This window comes from Saccharomycodes ludwigii, chromosome V (assembly GCF_020623625.1).
Source record: "Saccharomycodes ludwigii strain NBRC 1722 chromosome V, whole genome shotgun sequence".
Lineage (NCBI taxonomy): Eukaryota > Fungi > Ascomycota > Saccharomycetes > Saccharomycodales > Saccharomycodaceae > Saccharomycodes > Saccharomycodes ludwigii.
The window spans coordinates 1187797-1205470 of record NC_060204.1 but is presented as its reverse complement, the minus strand read 5'-3'; the positions used below and the strand labels follow the sequence as shown (position 1 = coordinate 1205470).

Here is a 17674-nt window from a genome sequence, read left to right as displayed (position 1 = left end):
AGTGATAAACTGGAATCAAAATATCTCCTTTTTCGGATAACTGCCGGACTTTTTTCTCAATTTTTTCTCAATTTTTATTTTTTATTTTTTTGCTTTATAAAAAAAATTATAAATAACAATTTCTTGTAGCTCGCGAATCTTTCTTTTTTTTTATTAATATAATTTGCTTATTTAATAACAACATTATCAATATCCATCAACAACCACACAATCATTATGTCCTCTTCTCTTGCTACCCCCCATACAGTTGCATCTGATGTATCTTCTATACAGTCTACACCAAAAACAACCACTTCATCTTCTGATACCCCTTTGGATTTACTACGATTAAATTTAGATGAAGAAGTTTATGTTAAATTACGTGGGTGCCGTGAGATTGTTGGTACTTTACAAGCCTTTGATTCACATTGTAACTTAGTATTAAGTGATGCTATTGAAACTATTTACGAGCTAAATGAAGAAGATAATGAAAAATTGACAAGTTCTAACAAAAGTTCGGAAATGCTATTTATCAGAGGGGATACTGTTTTATTAGTTACTACACCTGTAGCAAGAACAGCTAAGGGAAAAGAGTCAGGAGAAAAAAAATAACAATAATAATAAACACGCTTAGGCAAATATGCTCAATAATTATAAACTTAAAAATACTGGAATAATAACCTGGTAACAAATAAATGTTGTATCTATACAAGCATGGTCATCTGTATGTAATCATTATTGGTCCACATATTATAATATAATATATTTCTGCAAAAAAAGTAAATTACAAATATAAAGGGCTATTTTTATTTAATTATTTACAACTTTTAATAAACCGGTAAAAAAAGAGAAGTAAAAAGAAAAAAAAAAAGAGAAGTAAAAAGAAAAAAAAAAGGAAGAACAGTCCTCATTTTTTTTATATACTATATCTTCTTTGTAATACACTTGGAGTAGAAAACTCCACCATTTCATCATTATTATTATTGCTATTAATTGTACCAGGTATATTTGACATCTGACGTGTTTCTTTTAGATTTTCAATAAAATCATGACCGTAAGCCTCCCCTACCCTGTAAATCTCTTCGAATTTAGCAAAATCTAACGTGGCGTAGTTCTCAATGGGCGGTCTTACATATATAACACCTGGAGTATTTTTGGCCTTTTCCAATGCATTAACACTCCCTACATAACCTAGCCTCATTTGTATTTCTGCCATGCTGGGTACATTTGGATGTGAACTAAATGGATTCCACCTATTTAATAAAATCCACATCCCACTTAAAGAATCTCCATAATCCATCGGTGTTCTATCATCGACTGACCCAACATCTACAGCAAATATTGTGTTACAACCCCTGCGCTTCATCTCGGCCACGGGCAAATTATCTACGTATCCACCATCCAATAACATCGAGCCATTACTATCTATCATTGGTGGTAAAAGTCCAGCTAATGACATGGACGCTCTAATATACCTCCAAGCATACCCACTAGAATGAATTTCGTGTAAACTTTCAGTAATATTTGTAGAATTGCAGTAAAATTGAATCCAAAAATCCTCTATTCTAAAATCACCAAATGCTTTCCAAATACCACGGTTAAATTCATGACCTGAAGTGTAACTAGTAAATGGCCATGTTAAATCGAGTACCATTCTCCATAACGAACTTATTCTTCCGCTGAATTTTTTAACACGACCGTAAATGGGCACCAAATCGAAATCTTTAGCATATAATCCACCAATAAACGAGCCGATACTTGTACCACCAATCAAATCTATTGGAATCCCTGCATCTTCAATAGCCTTTAATATACCCAAATGGCTAATACCTCTAGCACCACCTCCGCCAAAAACAACACCAATTGCTTGATTTGATAAGATTCTAGCCAACCTTAAAAAATCATTCTTATGAGGGCGCATGGATAGTTCATAACCCTTGTTATGTCTGTATCTAGCTACAGTGCTTTTTATGGAATCTGGAATTAGTTTTGCAAAATTCTCTTGTGTTTTTTTTGTCAATTTGGTGATTGAATCATGTTGCTGTTTAAATCGCTCCACAATATTGTGTTTTTTGCTGTGTTGAACAACAATATTTTCTGTTGAAGAGGTAGTGCCAGCTTCATCGCTATTAGTATACCTCCTAGCAACAAATTCCATATGGTGATGGGAATCAATCCAGGGCCTATTATGCAACCACTTATAAGTCGAACCCGGTTCAACATATCTTTCAGCATGTAGTAATATTAGTTCTGTTCTAACAGTTGATCTGGATTTTAGCAATAATCTTTCATATTCGCCAATATGCGGCTCAGTATCAGCATTAGCCAACAACAAGATACAATCCCCCTGAGCTATACACGTAGAGGTCCATGATGAGTTGACCGGAGTATCCGCAATATAAACCACAGTTTGATAATTCTCTTCCAAATCAGCAAAATAACCAGATTGTTTTAGATTAGCAAATTTATCAAAAGCATGACGACCCAAGTGCGACAAAGTGGCTCGTTGATCTAGAGCAATTACCGATCGGCCAACTTGTTTAAATGCATATGTTAGTTTCAGAGCAAATTCTTCCACAGGTAAGCCACTAGTGATAGGCAAAATACATATTGTTCTATAGTTATTTAAATTCTGGTTTCTTCCACTATTGTTGGTTGATCTTGGTGCAGGAGGAATCGATAGATCAAAGTCATATTTATAACCATTACTACTAACAATTTTAGAAGGTTCTTCGGAGTAATGGGGATTTCTTTGTAAAATTTGTTTCGCAACTAATCTGCTAACTCTAATCATTATTGACGGATGTTCTAAAGCTAGAATTTCAAATAAGCTTCTTGGAATTCTTGCCAATTCAGTATCACGAATAGCTATCACCGTAGATAAACGACTAGAGGCAGTGAGTACTTCCACCTCCCCAAAACTTTCACCTTGCGCATACTCTCTAATAATATGTACGTTTTCATTTGCTTCCTGCTTTTGTCTAGGTGATTTCTTGTTATTTTTGAAAGCGGACTTATCTTTCGATTTCTCACTTTCAAAAATTTCTCTCAATCTACCATTTATCACAACGTAAATTCCACTAGCTGGATCATTTTGCTTAAATAAAACCTCTGAAGAATCCAATTGTACCCACTCCAAGGCATAATCTAGCTTTAGAATTTTAGGACTTAGTAGGTCGGTCAAAGTTTCAGCTATCCTCAAGTATATCATGAAATACTTACTGCATAGCCTCTCGATTGAATCCGAAGGTAAGAACACGACATATGAATTTGACCGAGCTCTTATACTTACCAAAGATTTCGAACCAATTAAGGAGGCTAAATATCCAGTTATACCATTTGACTTAACAACATATAAAGTTTTCTCTTTACCATCATCGCTATCATCTGTATGTAATACTTCCAACTCGCCAGAAATTATATAATATAGTCCTGCAATCATAGAATTTTGTCTCGCTATAAAGCTTCCCTTTGGAATATAGGCTGGTTCTAATTTTTCAGCAAATTCCCTTTTGGCAGTATCAAAATCCAAGTTAGTTGGCATACATTCTTTATATTCTTTATTATTTATTCTTTGGTTACTGGTATTTTTCCTTTTAGATTTTGCAGTATTCTCTGGATTCAATAATTTGTAAACAGAAATACCATCCTTCGAATTTATAGTATAAGTGTTGCTGGATAAAGATGTTCTTCTACTACTTAACCTACTATTAGAAGTGAAAAGGGATGAAGAATCAGGAGCTGTAAGTTGTAAACGATTATTATGTAAGGTGTGACCGGGCAAGATGTTATCTTTTGTAATACCTAAGTACGAAAATATGCCTTCTACTAGCGCAATTCTCCAAGAACTCTCCTCGGTCTCCTCCTGGGCAGAAAATGATTTAGTCAACAAACCTTCATCGTGAATCTGTTCCGGATGTTGCTGTGTTGGTGGTCTATTGCATTTACTTGGTGGACATATACTCTTGGAATCAAAGCCATAGCAATCTATTGGTGCGGAATGTTGAGATACAAAATAATGGTTTCTAGAGACACCACTTCTATTCGATGGAGAAGGAGATCTCTCATTATTTAACAACGCCTTTGAATCCATTAGTTGCGATTTAAAACTGGCATTTAACTTTGGTATAGCATTGATACCACTTTTATTACTGTCACTAATACTGGAAGTTTGTTTGGAATTGATTTGCTTAATACCATGTATATTATGTGCATTGTTGGAAGTAGCAATAGAAGAGGGCTGCGATGAAGAAGAAGCAGAAGGCGATGAAGCCGGTACGGCCACAAATGTGGCTCTTGATAAGGGAACATTGGAAAGTAAATCACCCGGATGAACTTTATTATCTTTTGAATTTAAAATGACATTTCTTGAACCCACTATGCCAGGCTGCGATTTTACTGATGCAACAACAAGCTTACTATTAAAAGACTTTCTGAGATGCATCGATGGGCTTGTAATTGTACTGTTACTAGCATTATTATGATGAGCACTACTGTTACTAGTACTACTGCTAGTACTACTATTACTACTGCTGATACCATTGGTATTCGTACTCGTGGTAGTAGTATGACTAGCATTATTATTATTATTATTATTATTATTATTATTGTTTTTATTGTTATTGATATCGTTGGTAGTGCTGTTATTTTTACTATCTGGAGAAACCAAATTATAGTCATCATTGATAGTCCTAATTATTGTTTGCTTCAAATAATAGGGTAGTTCTACTTTAACATTTCTGTTTAATACAACTTCGGTATGTATAATTTCCTTTGTCAATCCTAGATATTTATGAGCTGTTTGGAAAGTTACTCGATATAATTTCGTTAGAATCATTTGAATAATATGGGAAGCAGAACGTGGATATTTAGTGGTTAATTTTTTGAAGGCCTCGGCTGGAATTATGGCAATGGTACAGTCTTCGGAGGCCTTTGCAATCAAATTTGGTAGTGTGACATGATTGTCATAAAGTGAGGAGCCTAAAATATCATTTTGAACATCTTGGTTATTTACATGTGATGGAATCTGAGAAATACTTTCGTTGTCAGTAGTTTTATGATTATAATTACGATCAATTGATTCAATATTAATATTTTTCATATTTTTGGTAATTGGCGTGGTACTACGAGGAGAATTAAAACAAATGTCATTATTGGTATTATTGGTATTAGTAGCATTGGCAGTATTAGTAGAGGTATCATTAATAGTGGAAGGTATTGAATTATTAGGCTTTATATTTGTTGGAGATAAAGGTGAATCTCTGTGATTATTTAACGAGTTATAAATGAATGAATAATCTCTTTGGTACGAAGAAATGGAATTTACTTCTCTTTCAATTTCACTATTATTAGTAAATAACTTCAATATACTTACTAGAGAAGATATTTGGTTACCTGTTTTAATATTATTTAACAACTGAAATTTTTCGCCATTAATACGACAATAATTACTTTTTACGCTGGCATGGTCTTCATTGTCGTCATCAAGATCTTCATCTTCACTATTTTCATAAAAATCCTGGGTTATTGCGCTATTTTTGTTGTGTAGAATATCACGGGAATCATTCTTGAAGTCGTTGTTATTGGCTTCTACTTTGTGATATATTTCTATAGAACCTTCTACTAGAATAGCAAATCCCAATGAGTCTTCTAATAATAGAATTTCACCCTCCTCTAATCTCTGTGTTCTCATTGATTTTGTTAATTCATGAAAGACCGGTTTTTCCAAGTAACCAAAAATTCTGATAGCACTTAAGAATTCATCCAAATAGGAACTGAAGATTCCATTTGAAGATTTGTTCTTTTTATTGGGCAATAATGCGGAGGCTGATCCAGAGGACAAAGAAGAGGATTGTAAAAACATCATTTCGTCTAGTAGCATTTTATTCTTTAATTTTTTTTCCGATTCAAACTCGTTGCCAGGTTTCAATTTGGAATAAGCGTGCAAAAAATGATTATTGACTAAAATGTAGGTGGTACATAATAATATGAAGACTCCAAAAAACAAAGTGCTTAAAGGCAAAGTGATCTGGAAATTTGAATAGAGAATCCAATACGGAACTCTCATGAAAAACAATTTAATCAATTTCCAAGAAGACTTAGCTAAAATCCAACCAACAAGGGACAAAAGTCTGTTTACTAATTTAGTGGATATTGAAGTGAATTTTAGAGCCACATTTACAGGGAAAGAAAATAATGGTAATAACAATTCATTATCCACAGCCATTGTAGAAAATATAGTTGTGGTTGTAGTTTGAATGACATTAGAAAACTCGGGAGTAGATGACGAGAGATATTCTAATTTTGTAGTATTATTTAATGCCGACATATAATAGAGGTTATTAGAATTTGAGTTTTCTATTTTTTTTTTTTTTTTTGTTTTTATTTAAATAATGGAATAAAACGGGATATTCAAAAATACAAATAAAAAGAAAAGTGGACAAGCCAGGGGGATAAAACGAATGTATACTTTTACATATTTAATTATTTATAGATATAATTGTGATATAAATTTAATAGTGGTTAATTTTTTGAAAGTTATTGATAAAAGATTTACGTTTATATAGATATATTTTTTTTTCCATGAGATTCGATAAATAGAACGAGGGGAAGGGGGGAGAATGTACGTTATATATATATAAAAAAAAAACTTTTTATTTTTTATTTTATTTTATTTTATTTTATTTGTATGTTGCATTAATTTTTATGACAAAAGCGGTAACGTACATTCCCATCCCATCCCATCCCATCCCCTCCTCGCCCCCCACTCCCTTTTCAAAATACGAAAAAAATTGTTTTTTTTTTTTTTGTATTTTGTAACTTTCCTGGCGGCTAAATCAAATAGTGATGATATCCATTCACTCTACGAAGTCTTGTTAGAAAAAAAAAAACTGTTTATTAAAAACATTACAATTTTTATACATTATAATTATATATTAACTAAACCTTGTAAACATAATTAATGTCAATCGGTAAAAAGAAGGGGGCAGTAAAAAAAGAAAAAGAAAGATTTAACCTCAAACAACAACAGGACATCTATTAATGACTGGCCTTTTCAGCAGTTGGCAACTTTTTTAAACATTTTTCAATGACTGCAACACCATTCAATAAATCTTCCTTAGAAATAACCAATGGTGGAGACAATCTGATAATGTGATCATGAGTTGGCTTAGCTAAAACACCTTCATCTTTCATTAATAAACAAAGATCCCAAGCAGTTCTACCATTGGATTTTGTAGGATCAATCACAATTGCAGTCAATAAACCCTTACCACGAACTTCTGATATAATACCAGCTGACCTTTTTTGTAGTTCAGTTAATTTTTCCAATAACAAATCACCCAATTCTTTGGATCTTTCAGTTAATTTCTCGTTCTTAACAACTTCTAAAGCGGCAATGGAAACACGAGAAGCTAATGGATTACCACCATAAGTGGATCCATGAGAACCTGGAGTAAAAACAGACATGATTTCTGTAGAGGATAAAACGCAGGAAACTGGCAAGACACCACCAGAAATAGCCTTACCTAATAAAACAACATCTGGCTTGACATTTGCAGAGTGTTCGTAACACAATAATTTACCGGTTCTACCAATACCTGTTTGAATTTCATCACAGATGAATAGAACGTTATACTTACGACATAATTCTTGAACTTTGGTCAAGTAGTCAGGAGGTGGGACAACAATCCCAGCTTCACCTTGAATTGGTTCTAATAAGATGGCAGCAATTTTGTCACCATGTGATTTGAAGGCTCTTTCGATATCTTCAATAACACCATATCTGATGTATTCGTTTTCTTCACCACCTGGAATTTTAGCAGTAAGGGTATTCAAAAATGGACCATAGTTTTTTCTTGAATCTTCTTCATCAGTACTTAAAGAAATGGCCCCAAAAGTACGACCATGGAAATTACCTTGAGCTGCAAGAATAATAGCCTCATTTTCAGGGATGCCTTTCTTGACATAACCCCATCTTCTAGCCAATTTTAAACCTGTTTCAACAGCTTCAGCACCTGTGTTCATTGGCAAAATACTTTCATAGTTGAAGTACTCGGTAGCATACTTTGCAAATAATGCAAAAACATCGTTATGAAAAGCTCTTGAAGACAAAGTTAATTTAGAAGCTTGATCAACTAAAGCACCAATAATTTCTGGATGACAGTGACCTTGGTTCATAGCACTGTAACAAGACAACCAGTCAACATATTCTTTACCCTCTGGGTCCCACACATGAGCACCTTTAGCTTTGTGGAACACAACTGGAATTGGATGATAGTTGTGAGCGGCGTATTTTTCTTCATATTCAATAGTTTGAGCACTAGAAATGTTGAAGTTTAGTTTAGTAGACATTGTTCTGGTTTGTGGGGCTATTTTTCTGGAGATATTCCTCTGTAGTTGTTGGCTTATTTGAGAAGAAAATTTACCTTTCATTAATTTTAAATATGACATGGCCTTTTTATATTGTTTATAATTATTTTAGATTTTTTCCTAATTATATTTTAGGGTATATTTATTTGTTTATTTGTTTGTTGTACTATTTTTTTTGTCTTAAGTAAGAGCGTAAAAGGGGAAAAGAAAAAAAAAAAAAAAATTGACTTTTTTTCTTTTTGTGCATTTCATTCGAAGAAGATGTAGGAGAACAGTTTTTTCTTTTTTATTTTCAATTGTAAAGAATGGGTTTATATATCCTTTTAATTTAATTTAATTTGATCTGATTTTTTATTTTTATTTTTATTTTATTTTTGATGTTTTCATATAAATGATAACCAATATATTATTTTATTGCCGTGTCTACTAATATAAAAGATAAGTTTCTTTTGTTGATTGTAACCTTTAAGCAAATTTGAATTGCTTTTAAGAGTAGAATTAAGCTAAAATCAACAAAGTTTTTGGTAGAATGTGCATCTTTTTCAACTTATTTTTTTTTTTTTTTTTTTTAATATTTATAACCGCTATGCACTGGTAATAGCGAACTAATATATATATTATTATTATTATTATTATTATTATTTACTATTATTTACTCTTACGTTAAATGACAGCGGTTGGTAATAATGCAAAACGCGCGCGAATTCTTTCCTTTAAAAGCAATCAAAAAAAAAAAAAAAAAAAAAATTAAAAAAAAAAAAGAAACTTAAAATAAAAAATAAAAAGATGGAATTGGAGTTCCGAACTTTTTTATTATTCATTTTTGGTCATCTCGAACAGGGAATAAAATCACAAAATGTACTTTATTTAATAGTAGAAGCCATAGCTTATATATAGTACATTTTACTTTTATTTTTTTTTATTTTTTATTTTTTTTAGCGTAAAACAAAATAATATCGTTCATGGTAAAAAGGTACAGGTTTAAAATATATGCACGTGGTGTCGAGTTATCCTTTTATACGAAAAAAAATTAAATAATTCTTATCCCCTTTCCTTTTTCTTTCTACTTTTTTCTCATTTTCCGTTTTTTTTTGTTTTCTTTTCTTTTCCTTTTCTTCTTTTTTTTTAGTTTTCTTTTATTTGTTTTCTTTAGTAAACAAAACAATCAACAATCAACAAGCAACAATCAACAACCAAAAAATAAACAATAATGTCTTTTGATAACCAAGGTCCTGCTAAGAGACGTTTAAGAGTCTCCATTCAACAACAACATCAAAACCAACAATCATATGAGTATCAGGATAGATTATCTACTGTTGGGATGAGAATAAGACAAGCCATTGATACAGGCTATAAGATTCCACCACCAGTACAACAACAACAACAACAACAGCAGCAACAACCACATTCAAACAATATAGTTCAAGATAACTCTATTTATACCATTCCAGACTATAAAAGAGTTCCATTATTGAACAAAGAGCCCCCTATGTTAGTTAATCAACAATCAAGCTCAGACAGTACTTTGGAATTATGGGAAAACAATTTGGAGCAAAGATTATATACCTTAGATAATACGTTAAATACCGATTCTGAATTTAATAGGGCTGTTAAAAGAGGATTTGACGACATTTCCTTTTAACATGACACGAATCTCTTTATTTATTAGGTAATATTTATTTTTCTTTCCTCAATCCATTTTTAAATAGATGTGTTAACAATAACCAACTACACTCAATTTTTTCTATATAATACCCCCCTCATCAAATAGAAAAAAATGCTACTGCTAAGAAATGAAACATCTTTTGTCTTACGGAAGACCAGAAGCAGTTACATGTAATTTTTTTTATAATTTTTTATAAAGGTTAAAAAAAAAAAAAAAAAACAAATTTATTATTTTATTTATTTATATATTTATTGTTTGAATTCATATTTATTATTATTTATAAAGAGTAAAACATAACTAATACTAAGTGACTTTAGCCGTTATTGTTGAACCAAAGCTTGTTGAATAGGTTATAGATAACTCTGGCTTTTAAATACGGTTATAACAACAATTGTCCTAAAGGGAAACGTACACGAGAGAGATGGACGAGATATAGACGAGAGATAGACGAGAAAAAGACGAGAGTGATAAAAACAAAAAATAGCAATCAAACATTATTTACTGTTTTCCTCGACCATTTTTCCTTTTTGTGCGCCATTACTTCCTCTCTCTCCCCCCCCTATTATATTTTCATAGTGAATTACGCAGTACTTTAAGATTTATCAGCATTGTCAAACAAAAGTCATGTTAGAAATCATTTTTGTGACGAAAAAACATCAATTGATTTTAATTAAATTTATATATAATTTTTTTTTTTTTTTCTTTTTCCTGCTGCTTTTTAATCCATTTTCCTTTTCTCAAGTTTTTTTTTTCCTCTTTGCATACTAAAATTTCACTTTCCCACAAAAGTCTTTGTAAAGTTTCTATTGGAAGGAGAAACTTTTGTCTTTTTAACAGCCATTATTTTTATAACCTGAAACATTGTACAATATTATAACTTTTACTTCTTTTTTTTTTTTCTTTCTTTTTTTTTTATTAATTTGCTACTTTCACTCATTCCTTTTTTCTACCATCATTATCACGTAATTTAAAATAGAAATAATTACATACATACATATATATATATCTATAAGTGAAAATAAAATAGAATAACTTAACCAAAACCATATAAAATACAGGTTAAGAGGTTCAAAATACTTCATATATATACACGCTCATTTGTTAACTTCTTTGGTCTTTATTATTTTACAACATATAATTCAAACTAATCATCTCAAAAATACCTAGAACTCGGATTTCAATAAAGGAAAAACAGAAACCTTCAGTTTAACATAACTGATCAAAAGAAAAAAAAAAAAAAAAAAAAAAAGGAAAAGAAAAAGAAAAAGAAAAGAAAAGAGAAAAAAAACAAACAAACATATATATATAATGGGTAACACAGATTCAACCTTAAACGCTTATAAAAGCCATGTCTTGCAATTAAGCCAGCAAGACATTATACCAATTTATAAAAATAAATATACCACTGCAACCAAAGAAACATCAGAATCTATTGCTATAATAGAGGAGAAAGTTGAGCTTGATACCAACCCAAACTCAAACATTCATGATGAAGATCCTTACTCTGATTTTTACAATTTCATAGTAGACAACTCCCAAATACATTGCACTGATATTTTTCACCACATTTGTACTAGCAATGAAGTAAGGTTTATCTATATCTCAAATAAACACAATTTTATGAATTTATTAAGGTTTTTGTGCTTTAAAATCTGTTTTATTACCGACAGGTTGACAGATACCAAGACCAATACAAGCAGTACTGGCATTAACCAAACAAAACAAAGATTTCATCACTCAATTAAAGTGCTACTAAACTGTATACGTATTTTAACAAAGTTACTCCCTATTTTTTATGAAAATTGCCAAGCCGGTACTGATGAGAAAGAAACCAATAATTATTGTGATTATGAAAAAAGTATATTTTGGAATTCTGGCTCAACTGAACACCTTAATAATAAAACTAATGAATTGAATAGTACCTTGGCTACGGTGGGAAGCAAACCCACTGACACGGGTACTACGACCTCCAGTGATAACATTGATCCACTTGATGCCAAAGCTCAAGACATATCGTCGTTAAAAGTCGAAATCAACTATAACCAGAGACACACCTTTGATTCTTTAAATGTTGATATAGACACAAATCAAGCAAGTAAGAAATTGGCCACTCCATTGGGGGTCACTTTATTAAGCTGCTGTTTAAAATTATTATTTTTAGAAGGGTTTAGTTTAGTACCAGCGCATAATAACGGTACCTCTACAACTATCGGATGTGTTTCATTTGTAATGTGGGAAAATGGAATTGGCGATATACCAGACAACTCCAAAAAAGAAAATGGTACTAACTCATTAGATACCTCTATAGAATATGTCACACAGCATCCTAAGTTGGATTCCAACAGGTTAGAGATTTTAAGACTACTCATAACTTTGTGTTCAAAACCATTGTATAGTGAACTTGAAGCTACTGATAATAAAAAGATCGACAATAAATTCTTGGCAGTATTATGTTGTTTGATGCCGGAATATTTATCTATTTATCTTTTAGCTTCTTTAATTAATGTGGTTTGTAGGAGTTGTAGAGATTCCGACGAGAATAACGGGCTAACTTATTCCAATATTTTCAATGTGCAGAGTTATTCGTCGTATTCAGATGAGAATTCTGGTACCGCTAATGCATCCTCTTCTGTGCCCTCTTCCATATCATCAAATACCACTGGTCATATTAACAGCGATACCGGCACAGATCTCCACGAATGGAGCTCCAAAATGGCTGAAGAAAGCTTACTTAATACTGATACTGGTAAGGCAATTAGCAGCAATAGCTCATCTTATCACGATGACAAATTAGCATTAAAATTAAGGAAGGAATTGATTACAAATGCATTGGAACTGTTAAATTTATACTTTCAATTTGACCCAAATTCCTTATCTGTGGAATTTAAGGAGTTTTTGTTTGAATATTTGGACGTTAGCACTGTATCTTTGACAAACGTGGCGCACAGATATTTTAGCACCATTAAAAAGGACTTTGATTTTAAATTGATTTTGGTTTCATTTGTTAAATTATATAAAAAGCCTTTGGATCTAATGGCTGAATCTGACTCGAATCTTTTTTCCTTAAATAACAAAAGAGTTTCATTTTTAGATTTTTTTTCGTACAATGCGGAAGGAGACAGTTCAGAAGAATATAACAACGGTACTTCTAATGGTGCCAAAAATAACAACAATAACAATAACAACAACAACAACAACAACAACAACAACAACCACAACAACAACAGTAACAGTAACAGCAACAGCAACAACAATACCAACTCTACTACTACTACCGCGACCAATACCAATGTGCAGAGCGGTAACGATTTTACAGATAATGCCAATGGTCACAAGGGCAATAATGATCTTCCTCCGATTTCCGATTTATCATTGCAGTTAATAACTTTACTTTGGTCCTTTATGAAATGCAATAAATCTTTTGAACATTTTGTTGCTGATAAATATGCAAACAAGTTAATCATAATATCCATTTATTATATGAAATTTTATTCAAGTCAGCCATTGGTTAATTCTACGTTTATTCCAATCGTTTCTGGATTTGCCGTATATTTGTCATCCAATAAGTTAGTTTTGTTTAAGATGATGTCATATTTTAGCCCCAAATATTATACGGACAAAATTCCTAATGCTTTTAAAATCAGCACTAACAACATCAGCACCATAACCTATCGTGACTTTTCAATTATTCATTTATGCAAGCTTGCCATTAAAGACATTATTAAGAACTTTGCACCTCGCCCCTATGTTTACGAGCTAATATACAATTTACTACTTTGCACGCCAGAAGCCTTGAAAATCGATAAAGATGATAATTTTGTCCCCTTATCATCTACCAAGAATGGGAATTATTCGTTTGGAATTAGCTATGGGGCTTCAATACAAGTTTTACAATTGATTCTAAAATCTAGTACTAAAAGCTATTTATCCTCTTTCCCCTGTAACAAGCCTTCATATATGGGAAATTATACGACTTCCAACGACACGGATCTACTTTTATTCTCTGGAAACCGTTTATCTTCAACAGGTGCTGGTATGAATAACAATATCGGCAATAATAACATTAAAAGACGAACCTTCACCACTCAACTTTCGGGTGCTAATAATAATGCTAACGCCTTACCGCTTTCAAGGGTGAACACAAATGGAAGTATTACTGGGACCACCCATAGTGCTCCAAACGCAGCTGCCACCAATAATAACTCTAGTAGTGGTATTAAAACTACAGGTGGACTGAATCACAGTATGACCCCATATATATACACACCAGCTGCTAAACTAGATTATTTAGGGCTAGTTTTAAGAGGGTTGGCCTTTGGAATTGTTCATTATTTTGCAGATTTTAAACATATGATTTTTATATTATGCAAGCATGGGAAAGTCTTAGTTTATTTGAAATCTGTTATTGATACGTTTACAGATTGCTTCTTCAGTAAGAACTTGCCAAAATCGGGTTTAAATCCCAAAGGTACTCAAACAAATAATACTAATAATACAAATAAGACGGGGACTACTCCTATTACCAAATCTGTAGATGATTTACCTGATTTAAGAATTGAAGATTTTCTGTTTGATGAAGGTGATTGTATTGAAGGATTGAATACCTTTTTCAATTACAAAAATACCAGTACACCCTCTTTTGAACATAACCCTGAGAATACTATTAATAAAGATTCAAAAACTTTTACAGATAATAACCGTCGTACCACTTCAGTTTGCTCTACTTTAAGTTTAAATTCGCAGCAAAATAGGAAACCTAAAAAGATAGGCAGCGCGGTATTTTTACGTGATCATTTAGACTATAGTTATCATCCAGAGTTAGAGAATAATGCAGTATTTTTTGCCACAACTGCTAAGATGCCTATTGGATTAACTAGAAAATTAAGGGGAAAACTAATTATTAAAACTTCAGATAATAATTCCTTGTTTTTGAACTCTTTTGTTCCAACTCGCTTTACCGGGGAACTTTATAGTAATAATCCTAACAAATCAGAGTCTTTTATTAGTTGGTTTTTGGCCTATCCTTATTTATTGTTATTAATAAAGTTGACTGAGCACTTAAACAAAAAATTCCCTACATTACCTAATGTTCAAGCTTCAGATTACTTTAATGTGTTGTTGAAGATAATAGATTTCAAGCGTAATTGTTTAGATTATTTGGAAACGTATGTTCCTGTTGAGTTCACTATTAAGCCGTATTTCCGCCCATTAAAAATAGAATTATGGGACGGAGGAATAGGGTCTCAATGGCTTCAAAGCGTATTGTGGGCAGATATTTTTGATAAGAATAGTTTTGAATACAGTTTCAACGAAGAAGATGAAAATTTAGAGAGTTTGAACGTCCCAACTAATGGCGGTAGCAGTAGTAATATAGAGGAGACTGGATTGCAATCACCTTTGCTAGAAAGATGGACCTCACACAATTCTACAATGAGTACCTTGAGCAGAACAAATAGTAACACAAGTTCTATAAATAGTTATTATGTTAATGGCCGTGATGATGCCAGTGTCCTGTCTACCAAAAGTAATAATGTTTGTTCCACTGCACTGATTGATAATAATCATACCAATACGAACAACGATGAGAAAATTTCACATAATGTATCTTCTGACACATCGAATAACATAAAAAATACAGGCATCACCACCAATAATAATAATAATAATAATAATAATAATAATAATAATAATAATAATAATAATAATAATAATAATAATAATAATAATAATAATAGTAACAACGGTAACGTAAATAATGAGACTGTTATGAGATTTAACAATCATTCAAGGAAATCTAGCGCGGGTAGTTTGAATCATCTGGGTCACAGACATTATAGTGGAAGTGCTGCTAACCATACTAAGCATAGTGTTACCCCTAATACTGGGAAAAAAATGTATTCTGCATCTTTAAATAATAATAGTAATACTGCTACTTCTGAGCACAAAACTGTTTCTGCTAACACTAGTCATTCTTCTTCGGCAAATTCTTCGACTTCATCATTTTTTAATTTTTCGTGGATTAGGAAAGATGATTCCAGGAAAGTAAGTAACAGCAATATTAATTCTCCGCACACTAGACAAAACCCAAAAATGAGTAATTCAAGGCAGTCATTGCAAAGCAGTACTACGACTTCCAATAATAAAAAGAAAATCAGAGTAGTTATTGATGAAGGTGTATTAAAACCAAATGTTTGGGTTGACACCAATATTAAGATGTTTAGGATAACTCGTAACGAGAGGGAAGAATTTTCATTTATGGATATGACTTCGTCATTTTTAAAGAAGTTTAGATTTGGTAATAGTAATAATAATGTAAATGCTACAGCCTCCGCTCATAATACTTCTAGCACTAGTTATAATAGTGCGAATTTAATTAGATTAAATAGTAGTTCTTCAAACTTAGATGAAGGAGATGATACCTCAAGTCTTTTAAGTATTACACCGATCAATTCAAGATCGAGTTCGAGACCAAATTTAAATGTTACCATCAATACCAATGCCAATACCAAGAACATCAATAGTACCAATAATAATAATAATAACACCTGGACACCAAGAAATAGTGTAAGTAGTATATCTTCTTCTCCTATTGTTCGTAACAGATGATGACTATTATAATAAAATAATGGTAACAAATGGTATATCTAATTTTGTTTATTTATTTATTTATCTATTTAATTTTGTTTTCAATTTTTTTTTTTTTTTTTTTCTATCATTGTATTTTTCGATTAGGCAACTTTTTGTAATGATTAATAAAATATATACCAATTAATAAGTAATATTTAATGTTAACTACATACTAATAATTATAATTTAACCAAGAGTAATCATTTATATGTCGATATGGGCTAATTTCGTCTTTTACCCTTTTTTTGAACTAATTCGAATCCATCATCATCAACAATTGGCATATCTGGTTTAGGTTGTACTAGACTTGGTGGTTCATCAATGTCCATATCATCATAATCGTTCTGTTCTTCCTCTTCTTCCTCATCAGATACATCTGGGTTCAGTGGATCGTTGCCAACTTGCACACGACGACTATTAATGTTTTGTTGGCGATTCTCCTGTTTATTTTTCCATTGTAAATATAGTTGTTCCACTATAGAATAGTCGTGGGCAGCGCATTGCCTCCAAATACCAATAATACCCATGGAAATAGGTAATGCACTATCATCTTCAATTTGTGTTTCGAATTCATCAACCATAGCATAAAATAGTGTTTCTTCGATCAATTGAACATCGACAATTTTATTATCTTTAAACAGATCGACAATAATGCTAGTTATCCAATCTCTCTTTTCAGCACTGTCGACACCACCCCATTGGTTTTCAACCGCTACATCTAAAGCGTCCCATTTATATATCATCATAGAAACACCTAGCTCGAATCTAGCTTGTTGTTTTTCATCGGTAAATTGCAAATTTGTATGTGGTTTAATAGCCTCTACATAATCAGTAACATCAATGGCCACGTTATTATTAGTATTAGAATGAGAAGCACTCATATTCAGATTGCTATTGATGAATGTTCAACTTTTTTTTTTTTTTACTCTTTTTGTGTGGAAAGTTTGAGAATATATTAGGCTAAGTTAGTAGTATAATTTTTACAGTTTTTATTCATCTACTTATATAATGTATGTTATTATGAAGCTAGTC

General features: G+C 31.8%; 6 protein-coding genes across 6 annotated transcripts; 3 read left to right on the top strand and 3 right to left on the bottom strand.

Annotated features, from left to right (window-relative positions):
- Window positions 1-216: 216 nt before the first annotated feature.
- Window positions 217-591, top strand: LSM3 (U4/U6-U5 snRNP complex subunit LSM3; the record flags this gene model as incomplete). The annotated part of the gene is made up of 1 exon (XM_046078937.1): window positions 217-591. The coding sequence occupies one exon, from the start codon at window positions 217-219 to the stop codon at window positions 589-591; it is 375 nt and encodes a 124-aa protein (XP_045933942.1).
- A 304-nt stretch (window positions 592-895) lies between these two features.
- NTE1 (lysophospholipase) lies at window positions 896-6307 on the bottom strand (the record flags this gene model as incomplete). Its single annotated transcript, XM_046078938.1, has 1 exon — window positions 896-6307. One exon carries the CDS (start codon window positions 6305-6307, stop codon window positions 896-898), a length of 5412 nt encoding a protein of 1803 aa, XP_045933941.1.
- A 710-nt stretch (window positions 6308-7017) lies between these two features.
- Window positions 7018-8430, bottom strand: CAR2 (ornithine-oxo-acid transaminase; the record flags this gene model as incomplete). The annotated part of the gene is made up of 1 exon (XM_046078939.1): window positions 7018-8430. The coding sequence occupies one exon, from the start codon at window positions 8428-8430 to the stop codon at window positions 7018-7020; it is 1413 nt and encodes a 470-aa protein (XP_045933940.1).
- Window positions 8431-9559: 1129 nt separating this feature from the next.
- DIF1 (Dif1p) lies at window positions 9560-9991 on the top strand (the record flags this gene model as incomplete). Its single annotated transcript, XM_046078940.1, has 1 exon — window positions 9560-9991. The coding sequence occupies one exon, from the start codon at window positions 9560-9562 to the stop codon at window positions 9989-9991; it is 432 nt and encodes a 143-aa protein (XP_045933939.1).
- A 1332-nt stretch (window positions 9992-11323) lies between these two features.
- ECM30 (Ecm30p) lies at window positions 11324-16621 on the top strand (the record flags this gene model as incomplete). The annotated part of the gene is made up of 1 exon (XM_046078941.1): window positions 11324-16621. One exon carries the CDS (start codon window positions 11324-11326, stop codon window positions 16619-16621), a length of 5298 nt encoding a protein of 1765 aa, XP_045933938.1.
- A 242-nt stretch (window positions 16622-16863) lies between these two features.
- Window positions 16864-17523, bottom strand: TSR2 (Tsr2p; the record flags this gene model as incomplete). The annotated part of the gene is made up of 1 exon (XM_046078942.1): window positions 16864-17523. The coding sequence occupies one exon, from the start codon at window positions 17521-17523 to the stop codon at window positions 16864-16866; it is 660 nt and encodes a 219-aa protein (XP_045933937.1).
- Window positions 17524-17674: the final 151 nt, after the last annotated feature.